General features: G+C 50.3%; 1 protein-coding gene across 2 annotated transcripts in view; it reads left to right on the forward strand.

The window, feature by feature from the left end:
* Positions 1–19,704, forward strand: part of PAX7 (paired box 7) — a 117,160-nt gene that overhangs the window by 52,392 nt on the left and 45,064 nt on the right. For both annotated transcript variants that reach the window (XM_049875883.1, XM_049875884.1), the window contains exons 5-6: positions 9,226–9,425; positions 18,336–18,501. In XM_049875883.1, coding sequence (XP_049731840.1) covers positions 9,226–9,425; positions 18,336–18,501 — 366 coding nt within the window. The remainder of the gene's footprint in view (positions 1–9,225; positions 9,426–18,335; positions 18,502–19,704) is intronic.

The following is a 19,704-nucleotide window of genomic DNA, read 5'->3' on the forward strand; positions in this document are numbered from 1 at the left end:
AATGGGCAAGGTCTCTTTAAGGAGCTGACACAGTGAGTTTTGCTGTCCACCCAGCACCAACCATTGCTCTTCCTGGTTGTTAGATGACTTAGGTGAGTAAAAGATGGAAATAAGCAAATGAAGAAGTGAGTGCAAACAGGTGATTATTTTCAAGATTGTCTTAAAAATCACAAGAAGAGTATAAAAGGGAATCGTGAGCTGAACTGCTTTCAGGGCTTGTTCCTGTCAAGTTCACAAGTTCTGCATGGATGGTTGGGAGGGGAGCCTCTGGGGCCAGACTGCCTAGGCTTAACTGTGACTCTGCCTTTCACTGTTCTGTGACCCTGGGGAAGTTAGTTACTCCTTTGAACCTCAGTTTCCTCATCTATGAAATGGTGCTAATGATAATACCTCTTAGGATTGTACTGATATTGAAGGGGCCTGCCTGAAATGTCTCGCCTCTTCCCTTTCCCTAATCCATAACGGTGCCCTCTCCAAAACCCCACAATTGCTGCAAAGACATGATCTTAGAGAGACCAAATTGGTAGAGCTGTTATATCTTTAGCTTCAAGCTCTTGCTTTAAGGCAGGCAAACCTTAGTTTTGAACTCTCCACACCCAGGAATCTTTCCTGACTAGGCTTCCTTGGTTCATATGGTGCCAACCCTCTACATCCGCCTCTGCTCTCCCATAGGTGATTGGTTCTTGGCTCGCAGCTGGGTGCAGAAGAAAGAGCTCTGGATTCATACGACTGTTGTCAGTTGCCATTGAGTTGATTTCAACTCTCAGAGACCCCATGTGTGTCAGAGTAGAACTGTGCTCCATGGGGTTTTCAAGGAGGTGAACTTGTGGAAGCAGATTGCCAAGCCTCTCTTCTGAGGCACTTCTGGGTAGTTTCAAACTGCCAACCTAGTGAGCGCTTAATCATTGCACCATGAGGGCTCCTTGGCAACGCAAATAAACCCATTGTAATCAAATTGATTCTGATTCTTAGTGACCCTTTTGGGCAGAATAGAACTGCCCCATAGGGTTTCCAAGACTGAAATCTTTAAACCTGTAAAACCCACTGCAGTCTAGTAAATTTCAACTCATAGCAACCCTATAGGACAGAATAGAACTGCTCCATAGGGATTTCTGAGGCCGTAATCTTTACAGAAGCAGATTGGCTGGTGGGTTTGAACCTTTCAGTTAGCATCTGAGCTCTTAACCACTGTGCCACCAGGGCTCCTTTGACAATGCAACAGCACAGTGCCATTTCAAGCAGTACTACTTCCTTCTTCCTCAATACGCCTTTTCCTGGAGGAATGTATAAAGAGTGCCCTCTAGTGCCTAAGAGCAGTACTGTGCTGTCAAAGCCAACACCATAGTCAGAGAATACCCCACATGGGCCCCGGATTTTATAATGCAAATTATCTATCTATTGTTCAGAGTAAACAAAGTGAGCCTAATGGAGTGAGATCAGGATTTGCTGGAGAAGGAAAAGTTTCATCAAGTTTAGGTTAGGAGACTGAAGGTTCCAACCCCTCTTTCTCTGTCCTCCTTGAACTAAGCAAACAACAACGAAAACTCATTACTGTTGCATCGATTCCAACTCATAGTGACCCTATAGGACAGAGCAGAACCGCCCCATAGGGTTTCCAAGGAGCAACTGGTGGATTTGAACTGCCAACCTTTTGGTAAGCAGCCGTAGCACTTAACCACTATACCACCAAGAACAGGAGATCTGCAGTGAACAAAAAGGACAAAATCCTCACCCTCCCTGTGCTCTAACAATGGCCAGGACAGGGTAGGGTGGGACAGACAATACACAGAATGGCTTGCAAATCCGATTGTGATAGGTGGTGTGGGAAATACAAAGCAAGGAAGGGAGCTTAAAAAAACAAAACAAAAACAAATGTTGCCTTGGAGACCCTATAGGAAGTGGGCTAGTAGTTCCCATTATCATCTACTTTTGACCCATATGGAAATCACAGACTCCGAGGGAACTGCATCTGGTCTGGGTCTTCCATACCCTGCTCTCCTTGGCCTGGCTGAGGGGGCTGGTGGGGAGGGGGCACAGCCTATCCAAATGTCTGTACGTGCTGGGGGGATCCAGGGAGAAATCAGGGCCTTATTAAGGCACGTGAGGGCCCTAAGCACCTCTGCTTACTCAGGAATTCAAACAGGATATGTGAGTTACATATATACCTGTATATACATGTGTGTGAGTGTCTTAGCCATTCATGATGTAACTTATTTCAATGCGACTGTAATAGTAGTGATTGAATGCAAAAGTGGCATATCCCGTTTTAGCAGAATGAGATGAACCAGAGTATAAAATTTTTAGTGGATGTGGGGTACTAAGACTTTTATTATATGCACATTTTCTACAAAAAGAATATTCCACACATTCCACAACAAAGCGAATGAGTCAGTGAACTTAGTGGTTTTAACAATCAGTGTAAAATTCTGTTATCTCCCACAACGAAAAATTGACTTTCAGCAATTTTGCTTTAAACGGCTCGTACTTCAATTTGATGCTTATTTCATAATAAATGCCATAATTATAAAAGAACAAATGAAAAGATGTCATAAAAGAAAATTTAATTATCAGAAAACAAAGATTACCACAAATTACTATATATTATTTTTAGATAGATCTTTAATCTCTAACATACTATAATTAAAGACATTTCTTTCTAGTCTTTGCTCTTACAAATTCGTCAGTGATTTTTATCACAATTAAGCTGCAGAACAATATCTACTTCCATACATAATAAGGATAATGAATCGAGTCTTTCTTGAATCATTGTTGTATGCTTGCTTTTCCTTGTGTCCTGTCTGCCTGGCATCTATGGGTCTCTGCTTTGGACAATTGGTGCCCCTGTTTTGTTGATGCCCTAAGCATGTGCTTACCTTAGTTATTGGGTAATCTGTCTGTAGGAGAGATAAAGAGGGCTACCCTGGGGCAGGGCTAGCGGTGGGGTGAGATGGGGGGGAATTCCGAGCTAATTCACCAGCCACCAGCTGGGCTGGTGGAGAGAGATTGAAGGGGGTGTTCAGGACAAGTTCTAGGTCAGAACCTGGATGCTGGCCTTGCTGATGCTGACATGGGCACCAAGAGGAGTTCAGATGGAGTGGAAGTGGACAGACAGTTCACTTTTCTCCTCAGCCCTAGGGGGCTTTACCTAGGAGACCTAGCCTGCCTCTCAGTCCCATCCCCCGTGGCCCTGCCCTTGTGCTTGGTCTGCTGGCCCTGCAGACATTCCCAAGCCACTGTTCACCACAGGTGCTGGAACGTTCCAGCTGAGCGGCTCCAGCGGAGGGGCTGGGAGGGCTCCCGCCAAGGCCGGGCTCAGGCTCCAGGCCCCCAGCTGAGCTGTAAATGACTTTTCTATTTTCTGAGACCTGCGCCCTGGCCTGTTTGGTATTCAGGGACGCCAGGCCCATACTCGCCAGCTCTCAGCTCTGCCCGAATTACTTGATTAAAACGCATATCAACTATTATGTGATTCGTTTCTCTGCCGCAGCTCCTCACCGGGCCTATGTTAAACTGTAATAAAGACTGGGTTGGGAGGAGGTAGGGAGGGGGGAGAGTGACAGTGAGGGGATGAACATCTCTGAGAAGGCGACTTAGAGAGGACCCCAAACCTCAGGGCAGCTGCCAGCTTCCACAGTTCTAGGCGACAGGAGTTTTGGAGATGGGTCACCACTCTCCTGCCTTCTGAGAGAGGAGTAGGTCTAGAAATCGTGATCACCTCATTTCAAGGCTTCTCTTCTGGCAAAAAAAGGGGTAGCAGGGGAAGATTGGGGAAGGGGTGCAAAAGAAGCCAACTTGGTTTTCATGATCAGAAATACAATTCGCCATCAGGGGGAACTTGCTTAAGAAGCCAATAGTGAGCACCCACTATGTGCCAGGCACAGACCCTGCTGCAGTCAACCACCTTCCGGTCCAATGGAACCAACAGACCCACGCACAGGCGAGTTTGGTGTCTCCCCATGAGCCTTGAGAGCCCCAGGGATGGGCATTGACATCAGCCTGGATGGCCCAGAAAGGGTTCCAGGGGAAGGTCACACACACACATGCTCCGGGTTCTGCAGGAATGCCAGTAGTACGCTCCATGAAAGGCATCCAAAGCAGGAAAGGCATTCAAAGCAAAGCGAGGGTAGAGAGGATGAGAGCTACCCCCCAGTGATTCTCTATTCCCCACCATCAACCTGGCCTGGGCTAGACATTGCTGCTGCCTACCCTAAGCCTAGACAAACCAAACTGTCCTGCCAGCTCTCCCCTCCCGCCCTCTGCTCTGCAGCCTTTGTGAGTCTTGCAGCTGTCTTCATCTTTTATCCCTGTCCTGGACACGGATTCAGCTGGAAGCGCTATTTCTTCTATTGGGCTGCGAACTCCCCAGGGCAGGGGTGGTACCTCCCCCATCGGATTGGGAGCTTCCTAAGTCAAAGGCTGCTTCTCCTCCATCAGATTAGGAGCTCCCAAGGGCATGGTGCCAGGCTTCCTCCCTCAAGCTGAATGCTCCCCGAGGTAGCTGCTATGTGTCTTCCTTGCTCTGTATCAGACTCCCCACTTCCCTAAGCAGAGAGAGAGTGCATGACCCCAGAGGGAGGGTCCTTCACCATCTCCCTCTCCCTTGGGGCTGCCTCCCGACCAGCATCTTGCTCCATCCCACCTACCTTGTGACCTTTCCGTTCTTTTGCTGCTTGAGGGCAGGAGGGCTGGAGCTGTGGTTGGCCAAGAGGCAGCCAGGAGACAGCAGACAGAGCACAGGTAACTCTCTTCCTGTCCCCTCGCCACCCCACTGCCTGCTGCCACCCCAAATTCAGTCTCCATGTAATGAATGCACTTCGGTGTCTGCTCCCCCGTGCCGGCTGCCCGACTGCAATGAAAGGCGACCAGCTCTTCGTGCGTGGAAGACTGAACCCTAGCCAGCAGGGCTGCCTGGTGGCAATTCCACATAATCCTGTTGGTTAATTTAACCCTGAGGCTAAGAGGTTCCCAGGGGTTGGGGGTGAGGAAGGGTGTCACTGGGGAGACCGAGGTATGGGCAACATGGCAGCATCAGAGCTCTTTGTGGCCCTTCTCGTGCTTCTTTGGTTCATCACTCTCCACCTCTTTCTGGCATGTTCTGTCATCGTTATAATTGATAATAATAATAATAATCCCTCATAAGCCTTTTACAGGCTACAGATTACTCCCATTGTCTTTATTTCATTCCATTCCCAAACCAATCTAATGAGGTATGCAGGGACGTATTATTATCCTCACTTCTAAAAGCTGAGAAAACCTGAGGTCCAGAGAGGGAAAGCCACTTGTCCAAGGCCACACAGCAAGGGAGAGACAGCCAGGAATAGAGGACTCAGGCCTCCCAGGCCAGGACTCTTGATTAGACCAGGGCTGCTCCAGAGGGCCTCAGAACTCTTTGCCAATACGTCACCTTCTCCTTGCTCCTCTCCAGCAATGGAGCTTGGGTTTATTGGCTGTGTGACTTCCATCAGGTGACTGAACCTCTCTGAGCCTGGCTTACTATTTGTAGAAGGGCCAGTAGTCTCAGCCCCACAGACCTGTCATGAGGCTGGTACAGTGAAGGCCTCTATAGTGGAGGTCTCTTCCCCTGGGCTCTGCCCAGGGAAGAGGTGGGGGCTCTTTTCCAGGGGCTGAACCCACAGACTGCAGTCCTGGCCTCTGGAGATTTCTCTGGATCTCCCTGGGCAGCAGGACACAACCTTGCTCTCCCCATTTAGCATCCAGAGGGTTGTTTTGGCAACGCCAACATCCCAAGATCATTAGATCCTTTTACACAACACAGACTCACCCCCTTGGGCCCTGCTTTGCCTTCTCCAGGCTCTCCTTCAGTCTGGGTATCTCTTTGGGTTTGCAGAGTCCCCGGAAGACTGCTGAATACTGGGTGAGAGGGACGGGGAGAGGAGGAGGAGGAGGTAGGCCCCAAACTTCATGGTGAGTCTAGAAAGCTGCAAGCAGTTTGAAGGGCAGGGGTATCAGATGCATAAAGGACATGAATGGGGGCTGAGGCTGGGGGCTTAGCAGGGTCCAATGACAGAAGCATTTCTAATTTTATCCCACAGCCAGAGTAAACCAAATGTTGGTCATTTGCTAACTGCGTTCACAATTTTGTTCACAGCCCTCTAGCCTGTTCTATTACTTCCTTAATACTTTACTTTATATAAAAGCACTTTTAAAAAGCTTAATTCAAGGAAACAAATGGCTTTGTAAATGGGAAAGCAAGCATCGTTTCCCATAATTATGAGAACTCTAAAAACAAATAGCATAAAAGCCAACAACATTGTTAAATTCTGCCTGGAAGCTGTTGCATGCAGAGGGCTCTGAGCTTGAGGTCTGCCCTCTCTTCATTAAAAACGGAGAACAGCAAGTGCTAATGACTGTCTAGGACTCTGCCATCCTATATGGTGGCCACTAGCTGCATGTGGCTATGCACTTTTGAACTGAATTGAAAAACTCAGCTCCTCAGGTGCGCTAGGCACATTTCAAGTGCTCAACAACACGTGTGGCCAGTGGCTACCATATTGAATTGCACAGCTCTAGAATATTTCCATCATCACAGAGGGTCCTATTGGGCAGTGCTGCTCTGGAATTAAACTGACACTTAGTTAGATTGGGGCTTTCCCCAGGACAGAGCTGTGCCTCTTCCATCAGACTGAGGGGTCTTCTAGGACTGGGGCTGTGTCTCCTCCCCGCTCTAACCTCGCAGCTCTGAGTACAATCTCTGACCATAGATTTCCCTCCTGACAGCCCTGATCCCATGCCTCTCAGCTCTTGACAAAGCTCAAGAGTCCCTTCTGGAGGGGGCAGACCTTATACCCCATTCCTTATGAGCGGGTTGGCTTCCCTTCCTGCCTGCCAGTCCCCACTTCCTTCTACTGATACCCCAAGGGTTCTCTGTCCTTGTCACCATCAGAAGGTAGAGGTTATACAATGAGTTTTTGATACCCAGAGAATGAACTCTTGGAATTAGTTGTATTTGGCTCAGAGCCCCAGATGTGCAGGGGAAGGGGTCCCATAGGGCCAGCCGTGCCCACCATGGCCTCCTCTCAGTGACTAGGGCATTCCCAGTTGAGAAAGGGAAGAGGAAGAGGTTAGGATCTGCACTATGCCTTTAGGGATGAGGCAGGCAGCAATGAGGGGAGGTCTCCCTTGCCACTGGCTCACTTGCTATATGATGTCACAATCAGAGACAGCCTGGCAGTGGCCAATAAGAACACAGGGATGACTTCCCAATGGTCAAGATGGAAGGATGGAGGGAAGGGGAACCCGAAATAGAGGGGCATTGCCCAATTATCTGCCCTGGGGGAGGGGTGATAGGCAAATGACCTCCCAGCACTCCCAGTCCACCCTCCTGGCTCTGCCTGGTGAAGCAGCTCCGTAATGGAAATGACCCATCAGGTCCTTTGACACTGTAGGTTTTTGCATGTCCTGCTCTTGCCTCTGCGTGGAATGCCATTCCTGTCACCTCCAGTTGACATCTAAGAGGCTGTATTAGATTTTTTGTTTGTCTGTTGTCACTTGTGGGAGAAGCCTAGTCCTATTCCTGTAATCAATATTTGAAGCAAATGGAGGAAGAACGTGACCGTGTTGGTGGAACTGGGGTGGGAAGACAGGAGAGCAAGATTTCCAAGCCATGTGTACACTTACTGAATGACTTTGGGCAATTCACGTTGTTTCTCTGTGACTCAGTTTCCCCCATCTGCAGCATGAGTACATGGTCTTTAAGGCTCTTCAGCTTTGACCCAGACGGAGGGCTCTGTGAGCACAGGGGTCCAGTCCTGCCTTGTCACTGTGTACCTAGCCCAGGGAATGACACAGAGCAAGTGCTCAAGAAATGCTTTAGTGAACAAATGAAGGACACAGAATGGAAGTACCTCAGGAATACCAAAGATGGAGAAGGAAAGGGAGGGTGAGAAAAGAGGAGAAAGCTGGACAAAGACAATCTCTAACAGTCTGCCTTTTCTTTTCTCTCCCCCCTTCCTTTGCTGTTCTCTCTGGCCTGCCTCCTCCATGCTCCCCACAGCCCCCAGGGGAGCTGCTGAGGGGAGCTGGGAAGCTCCTTGCTTGCTCCCCTTCTTCAGGGAGGGGAGCGTGAACCCAGATCAGTCCCCAGGGCATTCTCAGCCCTGACAGCTCAGAGCTCGCTCAGTCCCTTCCTGCGGCCTCCCCGGAGCCTGGATGGGGCAGGAGCAGATTCCTGGCCTGACAGCCCCATCCAGGGCCGGAAGTCAGCCGACTCCAGCTTCCTGGACTCTCTTGTACACAGAAGCAGAGGCCTTTACCCACTCCAGGCTCCAGTGTGGGAATTGTAGGGGTGATGGGGTAGAGGCCATGGCCAAGGTCATGCAGGCGAGCTCTCCTTGGCCAATCCAAAAAACCACTTAAAGATCTTGGGACATCCCAGGAAGGATGTGTGTAGAGGTCTCTTAATCCAAACCCCTGAAGTTACAAATGCAGAAACTGAGGCCCAAAGAGAGGTGACCTTCCTGGGATCACACAGGCAGATGGGGCAAAGCCAGGCTGGAGTCTGCTAGTCCTGGGTACATACATATCCTCCGTCTCTCCTTTCCTCCCTCCCTCCTTTCCTTCCTCCCTTCCTTCTTTTTTGCAGTATTTTTCTGAAATACAATAACATCATTTTTAAATGCTTATCATTAAAAAAGATACTAAAATATAAACAAGGGTAAAGAAGAAATCAAAAGCCCTGTTACCCTGAAGGTTGTCATATGTTAACATTTTGAGTGTAACATTCCATAATGTGTCATGTGTTCTCGTTCCAAATGTGGGACTGACCTACACGCACTGGTTTGCACCTTGCCTTTTTCTTAAAGCCGGGTTGATTGAGGTGTACAGTTTTGATATACAGTTCTATGACTTTTGACAACTGTATTTCATTGTGAAATCACCCTTGAGCTCTATGTCATGGACATCCTTCCATGTCAGTGGAAATAATCTAAATACCCAACTATAGGAGATTGCTTAACTATGCCACATGCATTCAATTGGTTTTAAGCCAATCCCCTAACGCTGGGCATGGAGGTTGCTTCCCATTCTTGGCTCTGGTAGACAACACTGTGGTGAACATCCTTCGACTTACTTCCTTGAACTCAGAAGGGATCTGATCCTCAGTGGAGAGACTACTCTGAAGATGAGCACAACTGTGCCTTTGTGCCCTCCTATCAGACCCCAGCACCCTGCCTCACTAACCCCTACCCTCTCCCGCTCTCTCTCTAGGGAACCGGCTTGATGAGGGCTCAGATGTGGAGTCGGAGCCCGACCTCCCTCTGAAGCGCAAGCAGCGCCGCAGTCGGACCACATTCACAGCAGAGCAGCTGGAGGAGCTGGAGAAGGCCTTTGAGAGGACTCACTACCCAGACATCTACACCCGCGAGGAGCTGGCTCAGAGGACCAAGCTGACAGAGGCACGCGTGCAGGTGAGGAGGCGCCTAGGCGTTCATGCTGTGGCAGATTCCAGAACCTGGGTTGGTGACACTTGTTCAAGGTGCCCAGGGTCTGCATGTTTAATGGGGCCCCAAGGAGTGCTGCAGCAGGTGGTCCCAGGACCATGAAGACAGGTAATACTACTGACACACTTGGTGCAGAGTAAGTGGGCACCAAATGTTGGTTGGCTGACTGGCTGACTGAGCAGTGGGCAGCCCAGGGAAGCCAGGGGTGTGCAGTGGGTCTCCTTGGATTGCATTTATCCCTCCAGACAACAAATACTTCAGGAAGAAGGAGGAGGAGGAAGGGACAGAGAGGGAGGGAGAAAGGAAGGGGAGGGGAAGGAGGGAAGAAGAAAGAGAAAAAGGGAGGGAGGAAGGGAGGGGAGAAAAGGGAAAAGAAAGAAGGAAAGAGGGAAAGAAGAACAGAAAGAAAGGAGGCAGGGAGACAGAGAGGGAGGGACAGAAGAAGAGAAAAAGGAAGGGCAATAGTTCAGCCAGAAGAGAAGGCTCCGGGGATATAAAAATCTCCTCCAAATCTCTGAAGAAGGCTGAAAGGGATTAGGAGGAAAATTCCTGAACCAGCCTAGCTTCCTAAGTGGGTAATGAGCTTCCAGTAATGGGGCACATGCAAGCAAGCTGAGCAGGAATGTTCCTGGTATCGGGAGAGAGAGGGTGAGCAGACCAGACCCAAAGACCTTGGATCTCTTCAGCCTCAAGTGTGCTGTTCCTCGCGCTGAAGGAAGGGACAACGGGGAAGGATTGAGGACCTGCTGGGGTGCAGGGACTGCTCCCTCCTGCTGTGTGGCCTGAGTCTAGGAGGGGAGGGAAGGAATTACCCAGGTTGAGCACTCAGATTCCAAGTGCAGCAGGCTGTGCCCTGGTGGGAGGGTCCCTAGGGATCTGGCTGGGATGGACTAGGGCTGGAGGGTGGGGGTGGAGGAGGAAGGGCCTGGTGAAGTCTTGATGAATAGCTCTTGTGGGAGTCTGTTCCCGGCCTGTCTGCTCCATGGATGGGGAGGGGGGCTGCTGAGGGGCTGCCCAAGACTGCGGGCCAAAGGGGCCCTTCCATCCAATGGTGCCAGTGGACACCAACTTAGCGCCAGCCACCGTGCTGGGTGCTTTTCACACATGACCTGGCGGGACCCTCGGACCACCTTGTCAGATCAGTATGGTCACTCTCAAGCCACAGAAGCAGAAACTGAGGCTCAGAGAAGCCACCTGCCCTGGGACACAGAACACATGGTGGCTGAGCTGGGCCTGGAACTTGGCTTGCCCCCCCTGAGAAGGAAGATGTTGACTGGGAACCTGGAATTTGAAAGCAGAAGGAAGAGTAAGGGAGCAGTGGTAGCTCAATGGTAGAATACTCTCCTTCCATGCAGGAAACCCAGGTTCGATTCCTAGCCAAAGCCCCTCCTGCATACCCACCACCTATCTGTCAGTGGAGGCATGCAGGTTGCTGCGATGCTGAACAGGTTTTAGCAGAGCTTCCAGACTAAGATGGACTAGGAAGAAAGGGCTGGCAATCTACTTTCAAAAATCAGCCACTGAAAACCCTAGGGATCACAGCGGTCCAATTAGCAACCGAACATGGGGATGGTGCAAGACCGGGCAGCATTTTGTTCCATTGCGTGTGGCGTTGTCATGAGGTGGGGGTTGACTCCGGTAGCTAAGGACAAACAAGGGAGAGTCCTAGAAGCAATCTGTGGCTTTTAAGGGCGTTAGAAACCAGTGTATGTCCCTTGGCCCTCCGGATCCCCACCCTGGAATGGGGGACATTAGCTGTCTGTGAGGGAGACTCAGGGGGCAGAGGGCAGTCAGCAGAAGCCAGCTCATCTCTTTGCCCCCCTCCCTTTGAGGGTGACATCTGAGCCTGCCCTGTACCCGCTGCCCCCCCATTCCTCCTGCAGCTGTTCTCCTGGGCGCATTCCTGGATGCTTTCTCATTGCCATGTCTGGCAGCCACGGCTGCTTCCCACCACCTTGAAGCTGGCTATTCCCTGTAAAATTTCCTGGCTGTCAGGGCAGTGCTTTTATTGGCCCAGGGGACCCAGAAGCAGGTGTCACTCAAGGTCCAAGGAGGGAGGGGGGCTAGGAACAGGGGAGTAGCCAGAGCCCAGGCAAGTCCATAGTGAAGGGGCCAAGGCAGAACCCCTGCACCACGCTGGTGGCCCTATCAAACTTGGGGCTCCCCATAACTAGAACTGTGTCTCCCTCCTCAGGCTATGAGCTCCCCAGGACTTGAGCTGTGTCCCTCCGCAGGCTATGGGCTCCCAGGATTTGCTGTGTCTCCCTCCTTAGACTATGGGCTCCCAGGACTCGAACTGTATCTCACTCCTCAGACTACGGGATCCCCAGGACCTGAATTGTGCCTCTCTCCTCAGACTACGAGCTACCCCAGGGCCTGGACTGGGCTTCCTCCTCAGGCTGGAGCTGTGCTAAGGCAGAGTCTAGGTCTTCTCTCTTGACCTGAGAGCTTGCCCAGCAGAGGAACAATACATGTTGAGTTTTTAAAGATGGACAAAGGCTGAACAAAAAGTCAAGATAGAAATCATAGACCGTTTGGCCTGGAGAAGAGCAGACCTGAAGGACATGGCTGCAGCAGGTCTGAGGAGCCCTGAGGGTAGGACCAGGCCTAACAGGAGAAAGTCCCATGTCCAATATAAAGGTCTGCAGGGACGAGCACACAGGACTGGGGCTCCATAGGCCTGGGTTTCCACCATGCCTACCTCTGGTTAGTTGTGTCACCTTCAACAAGTCAGCTTCCCTTCCTGAGGCTTAGTTTCCTCATCTCTAAACAAGGGAAGTGAACTAAACGATCCCTGAGTCCCCTTAAAATTCTGGGACCTTAACTTAATGACCATGATGGCTGTCTTGGGAGGTGATGAGATCCCCATTACTGGAAGTATTCAAGCAAAAACAGTGTCCAGTATATCAGAGACCCTGGAGAAAGGATTTCTGCTGTGGTCAGTGGGGTAGGGTTCTCGAATGCCCCTAAGCATTCCTAGATTTTATGGCTTTATACTTTGAAGCCTTGGTCAACGACTCTAGGAGTCTGTAGTTCTGGGATTCTGCATTCCCGTAACATCTCATTTCAGTGGCCTTGGCAGATGGGTGAGGTAGTGAAACAGTTAAGAATGTGGACTCAGAGCCAGACGGTCTAGGTTTGAATTCCAGCTCCATCATTTACGCCTCCACTCTCAGTTTCCTCCTCTGTAAAATGTTAATAATAGGGCCTACCTTGTGCCATTGTGAGGATTAAATAATTAAGTGCTTAAAAAAATAAACAGCTGGGAAGTGCTTGGCACCCATTGCTGTCAAGTTGATTCCGACTCATAGAGACCCTATAGGACAAGGCAAAATTGCCCCATAGGGTTTTCAAGAAGCTGCTGGTGAATTTGAACTGCTGACCTTTTGGTTAGCAGCCAAGTTCTTAACCACTGCACCACCAGGGCTCCGCCTGGCACATAGACATGCCATAAATGTAGGCTATTATTAAAGGAGCCCTGGTGGTGCAACGGTTAAGCGCTGGGCTGCTAACTGAAAGGTTGCCGGTTTGAACCCACTCAGCTATTCTGTGGGAGAAAGACCTGTCAGTCTGCTCCCATAAAGATTACAGCCAAGAAAACCCTGTGGGGGCAGTTCTACTCTGTCACAGGGGGTTGCTATGAGTCGGAAGCAACTCAAGGGCACACTGCAACATCATTACTAAAATGCCATCTGCTCTTGGCGGTTCCAATTTTGGCCACTCTTGCAACTCCAAGTTCATTCATTCAACAGTCATTTCTTGAGCACCTACTGTGTGGCAGACGCTGATCTAGGCAGACAAAATTCTCTGTGGTCCAGGAGCTGGTGTTCTAATAAACAAGCAAACAGGTAAACATTACGTCAGGTGGGGTTCTGATTACTAAAATGCGGCCTGTGACTTCCCTCCGGCCCCTGCTCCCCACCAGAGGGGTCAAGCCTCCCTTTGAGGGGTCAAGCCTCCCTTTGAAGCCTACTGGGCATTCCACGTCTCCTTTCATATCTGGCAGAGTTGCCTGCAGAAAGTGTGAACCACCGAGAAGGCCAGGAAAGGGCATTGTCAGGCAGGAGCACACAGGCCAAGGGCGGGACCAATGACTTCCTCTGGAGGACAGTTCATTTTTAAAAGGCTAGTGGCCCAACCACAACCTGGCCTGCAGCTTCCTTGGAGGCAAACAAATTCGTTTGTGTCCCCAGTGGTCACAACTCTGTATTTTTATCCTAGAAACATAGGCTGCAGGGCTGACAGCCCCCAGCTCACCCCAAAGTGGCTGTCACACCTGCCTATGAAAAATCCCTATCTTTGGGTGGTCAGCACCAGAAACAAGGCTGTGTGCAGCGCTTCACATTCTGGCCCCAGTTCGGAGCCCTGTGGTTTGCTTCCAGTTTGCTGCGTGGAATCCCACTTCTCAGGGTTTCCGTGAAGACCAAATAAAATAAGATGGTGATATTCCACCAATATTTATTGCGTACCTACTATGGGATGAACCCCTGGGTGGGGCAAATGGTTAAATGTTCAACTGCTAACCAATAGATTGGAGGTTTGAACGCACGCAGAGGCTCCTTGGAAGAAAGGCCTGGCAACCTGTTTCCAAAAGGTCACAGCCTTGAAAACCCTATGGAGCATTTTTACTCTGACACACATGGGGTCACCATGAGTCAGCAACTGGTTTTAGAAGGACTCAATAATTAACAACTTTATATCTTTTAATAACATCAGATAACATTATGGTGCACCTTTTATGGGCCAGGCACAGTGCTAAAAGCTCACCATAACCCGATGAAGGGGTTCTCTCCATTTTGTGGTGAGAAAGCTGAGAGTTAATGAGGAAGTAACTTCTTAAACGTGCAGTTAATAAGCGACTGCTGGACTTGAACCCACGACTGACTGCTGTATAGCCTCATGTTCTTCGCCTCTGCACTGCATTCAGAGAAAGAGAGGCCAGATGCAACTCATCTCCCGGCTGTGTGCTGCACCAGTGCTAGGTGCTGAGGGACAGATCGAAGATGAATAATAAAACTCAGGCCTTGTTTTCAAAGAACTCATCACTGATCAGGGATTCTGGGAGGGGCCAGGGGCCGCCCTGTCCCTCTTGACGCCTCCATTTCCCCATCTGAAATGGGCAGCATGCACTAGATCCCTTCCAGCTTGGGCCATCGGAGGATTTCTAGTGGAATTATAATTGCACTCGGCCGGTAATGTTCTAAGCAATTTGCATGTGTTAACTCAATTGAGGGCCAGCACCTCCTACAAGGTGGGTGCTACTGTTAGCCCCTTTCCCCCCGAAGAAGCTGAAGAACAGAGGGTGACCTGGTTTGTCCATTTTAGCAAGGGGCTAGACATAAACCCACAACCAACCAGTTGCTGTTGAGTTGATTTCAACTCATGGCAACCCCATGTGTGTCAGAATAGAACTGTGCTCCATAGGGTTTCCAACGGCTGTGACCTTTCAGAAATAGATTGCCAGGCCTTTTTTCCAAGTCACTGGTGGTGGATTTGAACTGCCAGTCTTCAGTTAGTAGCCGAGTACTTAACTATTTGCACTACCCAAGGAAACAGAGACAGGAGTTAAACTCAGGAGGTCGGCCTTCAAGTCCCTGCTCTTAACCGTTAGTTAAACTTTATGAGCAGGGAGGTGCCTATTGGGATGGAGGTGGCCCTGGGGAAATAGTACAACCAAGGAAGGAGAGGTGAGAGAATTGGCGGTAAAGGGTGTGCCCCTTCTTCCGGGAAGTCCTCCTGGATTCCGAGGGGTGAAGTTAAAAGCCCTTCCTCAGAGCTCCTTATAGCACCTTACATAGCACCCTGCATGAGCTTGCTGCATTGAAAGCAGTTGTTCTTTCACTGTCTGCTATGCACCCAAGCAGAGGGCAGCTTGAGGGCTAGGACTGCATCCTGTTCATCTCTCTTTGCTCAGTGTCTGGCTTGGCGCAAAGTAGAATCCCAGTAAAGGTTTGGAGATGAGAAGGAGGGAAGCGAGGAAGGAGGGACGGGGAAAGAAAAGAAGGGAAGGGAAGAGGAGGTGAAGGGAAGGGAAGGAGAGGAAAGGAAAGGCAAGGGGAAAGGAGGTGTTTCAGTCATCTAGTGCTGCTAATAACAGAAATACCACAAGTGGATGGCTTTAACAAAGAGAAATTTATTCTCTCACAGTCTAGTAGGTTATAAGTCCAAATTCAGGGTGTCGGCTCCAGGGAAGGCTTTCTCTGTCAGCTCTGGAGGAAGGTCCTTGTCCTCAATCTTTCCCTGGTCGAGGAGTTCCTCAGGCGCAGGGACCCCAGGTCCAAAGGACACGCTCTGCTCCTGGCACTGTTTCTTGATGGTATGAGCTCCCCAACTCTCTGCTTGCTTCCCTTTCCTTGTATGTCTTGAGAGATAAAAGGTGGTGCAGGCCACACCCCAGGAAGCTCCCTTTTGGATCAGGGAGGTGACCTCAGTGATCCTTTTCAACACAGGCTGAGATTATGATTTATAACACATAGGAAAATCACAAAATGGAGGACAACTACACATGGCCTAAACAAGTTGACACATATTTTTCAGGGGACACAATTCAATCTATTACAGGAGGGGAGGGGAAGGAAGAAAAAGGGAAGGAAATGGAAGGGATGCTTCCAATTTTATTCAGCACTCTAGGTGACAAACCAGAGCAGCATGTCCTAAACTTAAGTCGTTCTCTGACCATCTTCACGATTTTTGCCCCATTCACATATTACCTGTATTGTTATTTACCTGTTAATGAAATCAATGTACTTGAATAAAAGTGTTTATCACTCCCATGAAGAGAAAGTGATCAATGGTGAAAACACACACAAGGGACAAGAAAACACCATGATTAAAGTCTTGCAGGAAAACAGCTCCGGCAAAGACTGTTCTCTGTGTTAAAAAGGGAGATGAGCAAGTGTTAGAAAGAAGCTAAGGATGACTCAGCACCAAACCAAGACCTTCTCTTCCACATACCTGGAGGCCTGGACTTTCTCACCACCTGGGATGTCTGTGTCACTCACCATCTGGGATGTCTCTCCAACACAGAGTGGTAGGAAGCCCACCCTTTGGGAAACACTGAATCAATGCAAAGATGTTCCCCACCTTCCCCCAGGAGCCAGGGAGCTAGAAAACACTGCCCATTCCTCCTTCAATTCGGAAGCAGCCCCGTTCTGACCCATCACCATCTAGGACACCCCTGGGGAAGCCCTTTGAAACCCTCGAGGAGCTGGGGAGGAGCCAGGACTTTGGTTAATATCTTCGGGGCTCCTGACTTGTCAGCCTCTTCTCCCTTCACTGTGATACCTAAACGGGTGGAAGCCAGCTGCTCTGTTCATCTGGCCTGTTTCTCCCCTCGGAAAAGACTTGGAAAACACAAATGACACCAGAGGCATGTAAATGCCCCTCCACCCGGCTGAGACCCATCCCTCATGTCAGCAGACATGGTCCAGAGGTATGGGGGATCCAGTGCCTGGGGAGCTTCAGATCTTCACCCCACAGGAGGAGACCCCTGACTGAGCCCAGTGGCCCCAGCCCAGGCAAAGACACACCAGAGCTGTCCCTGCCTTTCCTTGTTCATTCATTCATTCATTCAACCATTCAACAAATATTCATTGAGCCCCAGGGGACTTGGAGCCTGGAGAGGGAGATAGAAAAGCACAGCCAAGAAACAAGGAAATAGAAGGATGGCTTCTTCGTGAAGAAGAGGGGAGCTTGCCTTAGATACAGTGATTGGGGAAGTGGAGAAGGAGGGGGCATTTCAGCTGAGCCCTGAAGGTTAGGAACCAGCTGCAGGAAAAGTGTTCTAGAGAGAGGGAACAGCATGTGCAAAGCCCTCAGGTAGAAAAGAGCCCCTTGCAGGCTCCCGTACCCATTTCACATACTTATTCTCCACTTTCTCTGGGCTGTCCCAGGGAACCTGTCCAGATCAGAATAAGGGATTCTTGCAGGCCAGGCTACAGATTAGCTACATGCCATTGGGCAAGTTATTTGACTTAAATGAGCCTCAGTTTTTCCTTCTGTGAAATGGGAATAGGACAATTCATCTAAAAACAAAATACAAAAACACCCAAACCTGTTGCCACTGAGTCCATTCTGACTCACAGCTACCCCACGTGTTACAGAGCAGAGCTGCTCCGTACCATTTTTTGGCTGTAATCTTTACAGAAGCAGATTGCCAGGCCTTTCTTCCACAGTGCTATTAGGTAGGTGGATTTGAACCACCAGCCTTTAGGCTAGTAGTCGAGCACAAACTATTTGTGCCATTCAGGGCAGATATGTGACGCGCTAGCGCTGAACCTGACAGAAATGAAGACTCAGAAATATGAGGTTATTTTCCCACTAGTGTTTAGTAAATTCCGGGTTGTGAGAGATGGGGGCTTTCCTATTTCAAGGAGGATCGTGCTGTGTAAGCCAAGTAGGGCCTCAATTTCCAGGCAAAGAACTCTCACGTTTGAGTCTGGAGGGTGGTTTCATTCCGGCGGGTTCCTCTGCAGCTTCCTCCCTGGGGGCTTCCTGGAGGAGGTGGGGAAGAGCCTGTTTGGAACGAGGCTGGTCAGGCCAGGCACTGGGCGTCGCTCAAGGCACAAGCACCTGCTGTGGAAAGAGCCCTGGATGGAAGGACTCACCTTGTTCATGTGATACTCTCTCTGGGCTTCAGTTACCTCATCTGTGACAAGTGGGGATGACCAAGCCAATCCCCCACACTGGGTGATCATGAGGACAGAATGGGGTTGTGTCTATTAAAGTGCTTTGCAAACCGTCACAAGCTGCACAAGGTGAGGATTTCCTCCCACAGATGAGGATGCTGGTAGAGGCTGGATGACGGCTATGCTTCAGCTCTATGCCAGGAGCCAGCTGGGGCTGAGGGGTCTCCATGCTCTGCTCTTGCTCCCCCAGGTCTGGTTCAGTAACCGCCGTGCCCGTTGGCGGAAGCAGGCAGGAGCCAATCAGCTGGCAGCATTCAACCACCTTCTGCCAGGAGGCTTCCCGCCCACCGGCATGCCCACTCTGCCCCCCTACCAGTTGCCGGACTCTACCTACCCCACCACCACCATCTCCCAAGGTGAGTGCCTGCCCGCCTGTCTGGCATCTCAGCCACTCCTGCCCCTCCCTCCCTTCCTTCCACTCACAAGGTTTTTTTTCCATGCCTGTTTGTCTGCTTTCAAGTGGGCAGAATATTAAGACAGAAATGGTGTGGCCCTGCCCTTGAAATTCTTGGCTCTGCCAATGGGCCATGGAGCATTCAGGTGGGGATTGACAGGTAGCCTCCATGCCCGTGTTTAGAACAGTGCTTCTCAAACCAGCCTGTGCCCCAACCTCCTGGGGCTGTGGTTAAAATGCTGGTGTGGGATGGGGCCTGGGACTCTGCATTTCTCACCAGCTCCCTGGTGATGTAGTCGCTGCTGGTCCACAGATAACACTTTGAGGAATGAGGATTCAGAGTGTCCTGATACAGGACATTGAGCAGACCAAGCTTTGCAGGGAAAGGATGAAAACATTCTCCAAGGCCTTTGGGACCATGCAGAGCCGTAGTCTCTGATGTTTTAAGGAAGGAATGGGATGAGTGTGTGTGCGTGCATGCGTGTGTGTGTGTGTGTGTGTGTGTGTTGAGGAGATACCAGGGTAATCTTTTTGGATAATTTTTAGGTTCTGTAAATAAAAATTCACAGAAAGACTTAAAATAATTTTCTGAGACCTCATTTTCTTGTGCCTCCTGCTTGAAAGTTCCAGGGTGAGGATGGAGTAAAGGTCAAGGCCCTCCTCTGAGAGCTCTCCTACCAGGGGCTGAAGGGATAGGTCTCCCTGGGCTGGGCCAAGAAGGGCCAGGCCCCTGAGGCCTGTCTGAGGCACCATTTGGGTCTGGGTCACTCACTTGGTGGCTCAAAGTAGAAGATTCCATTCTGGCCTGGAAAGGGGTAGGCAGATGGGGGAAGGTGAGTGGGTGGGAGAACTAGGGGATTAGAGGGCCTCTGGGGTGGGAGGAAGGTTGGGTCCCAGAGGTGATCGTGAGCCTTGTAGGGGGAGAAGGGCCCTTCCCCACCCTCCCTGGCTCTTGCTCCTCTCCTGCCCTCCCCTTCCCCAGCAAACACCAGGAACCAGTTGTTCGTCTCATGAAGCATCGGGCATCCTCTCAAAGGGCTGGCAGCTGGAATTTGAGAGCTGAGGATAAAGGCAGGGTACCTCTCCTGTGCTTCTTCATGAGAAACTGAAACTGTGACAAGGATGACAGGGTCCCGGGCCTGGAAGTCTGTGTGGGGGGCCCTGG

This window comes from Elephas maximus, chromosome 3 (assembly GCF_024166365.1).
Source record: "Elephas maximus indicus isolate mEleMax1 chromosome 3, mEleMax1 primary haplotype, whole genome shotgun sequence".
Taxonomy (NCBI): domain Eukaryota; kingdom Metazoa; phylum Chordata; class Mammalia; order Proboscidea; family Elephantidae; genus Elephas; species Elephas maximus.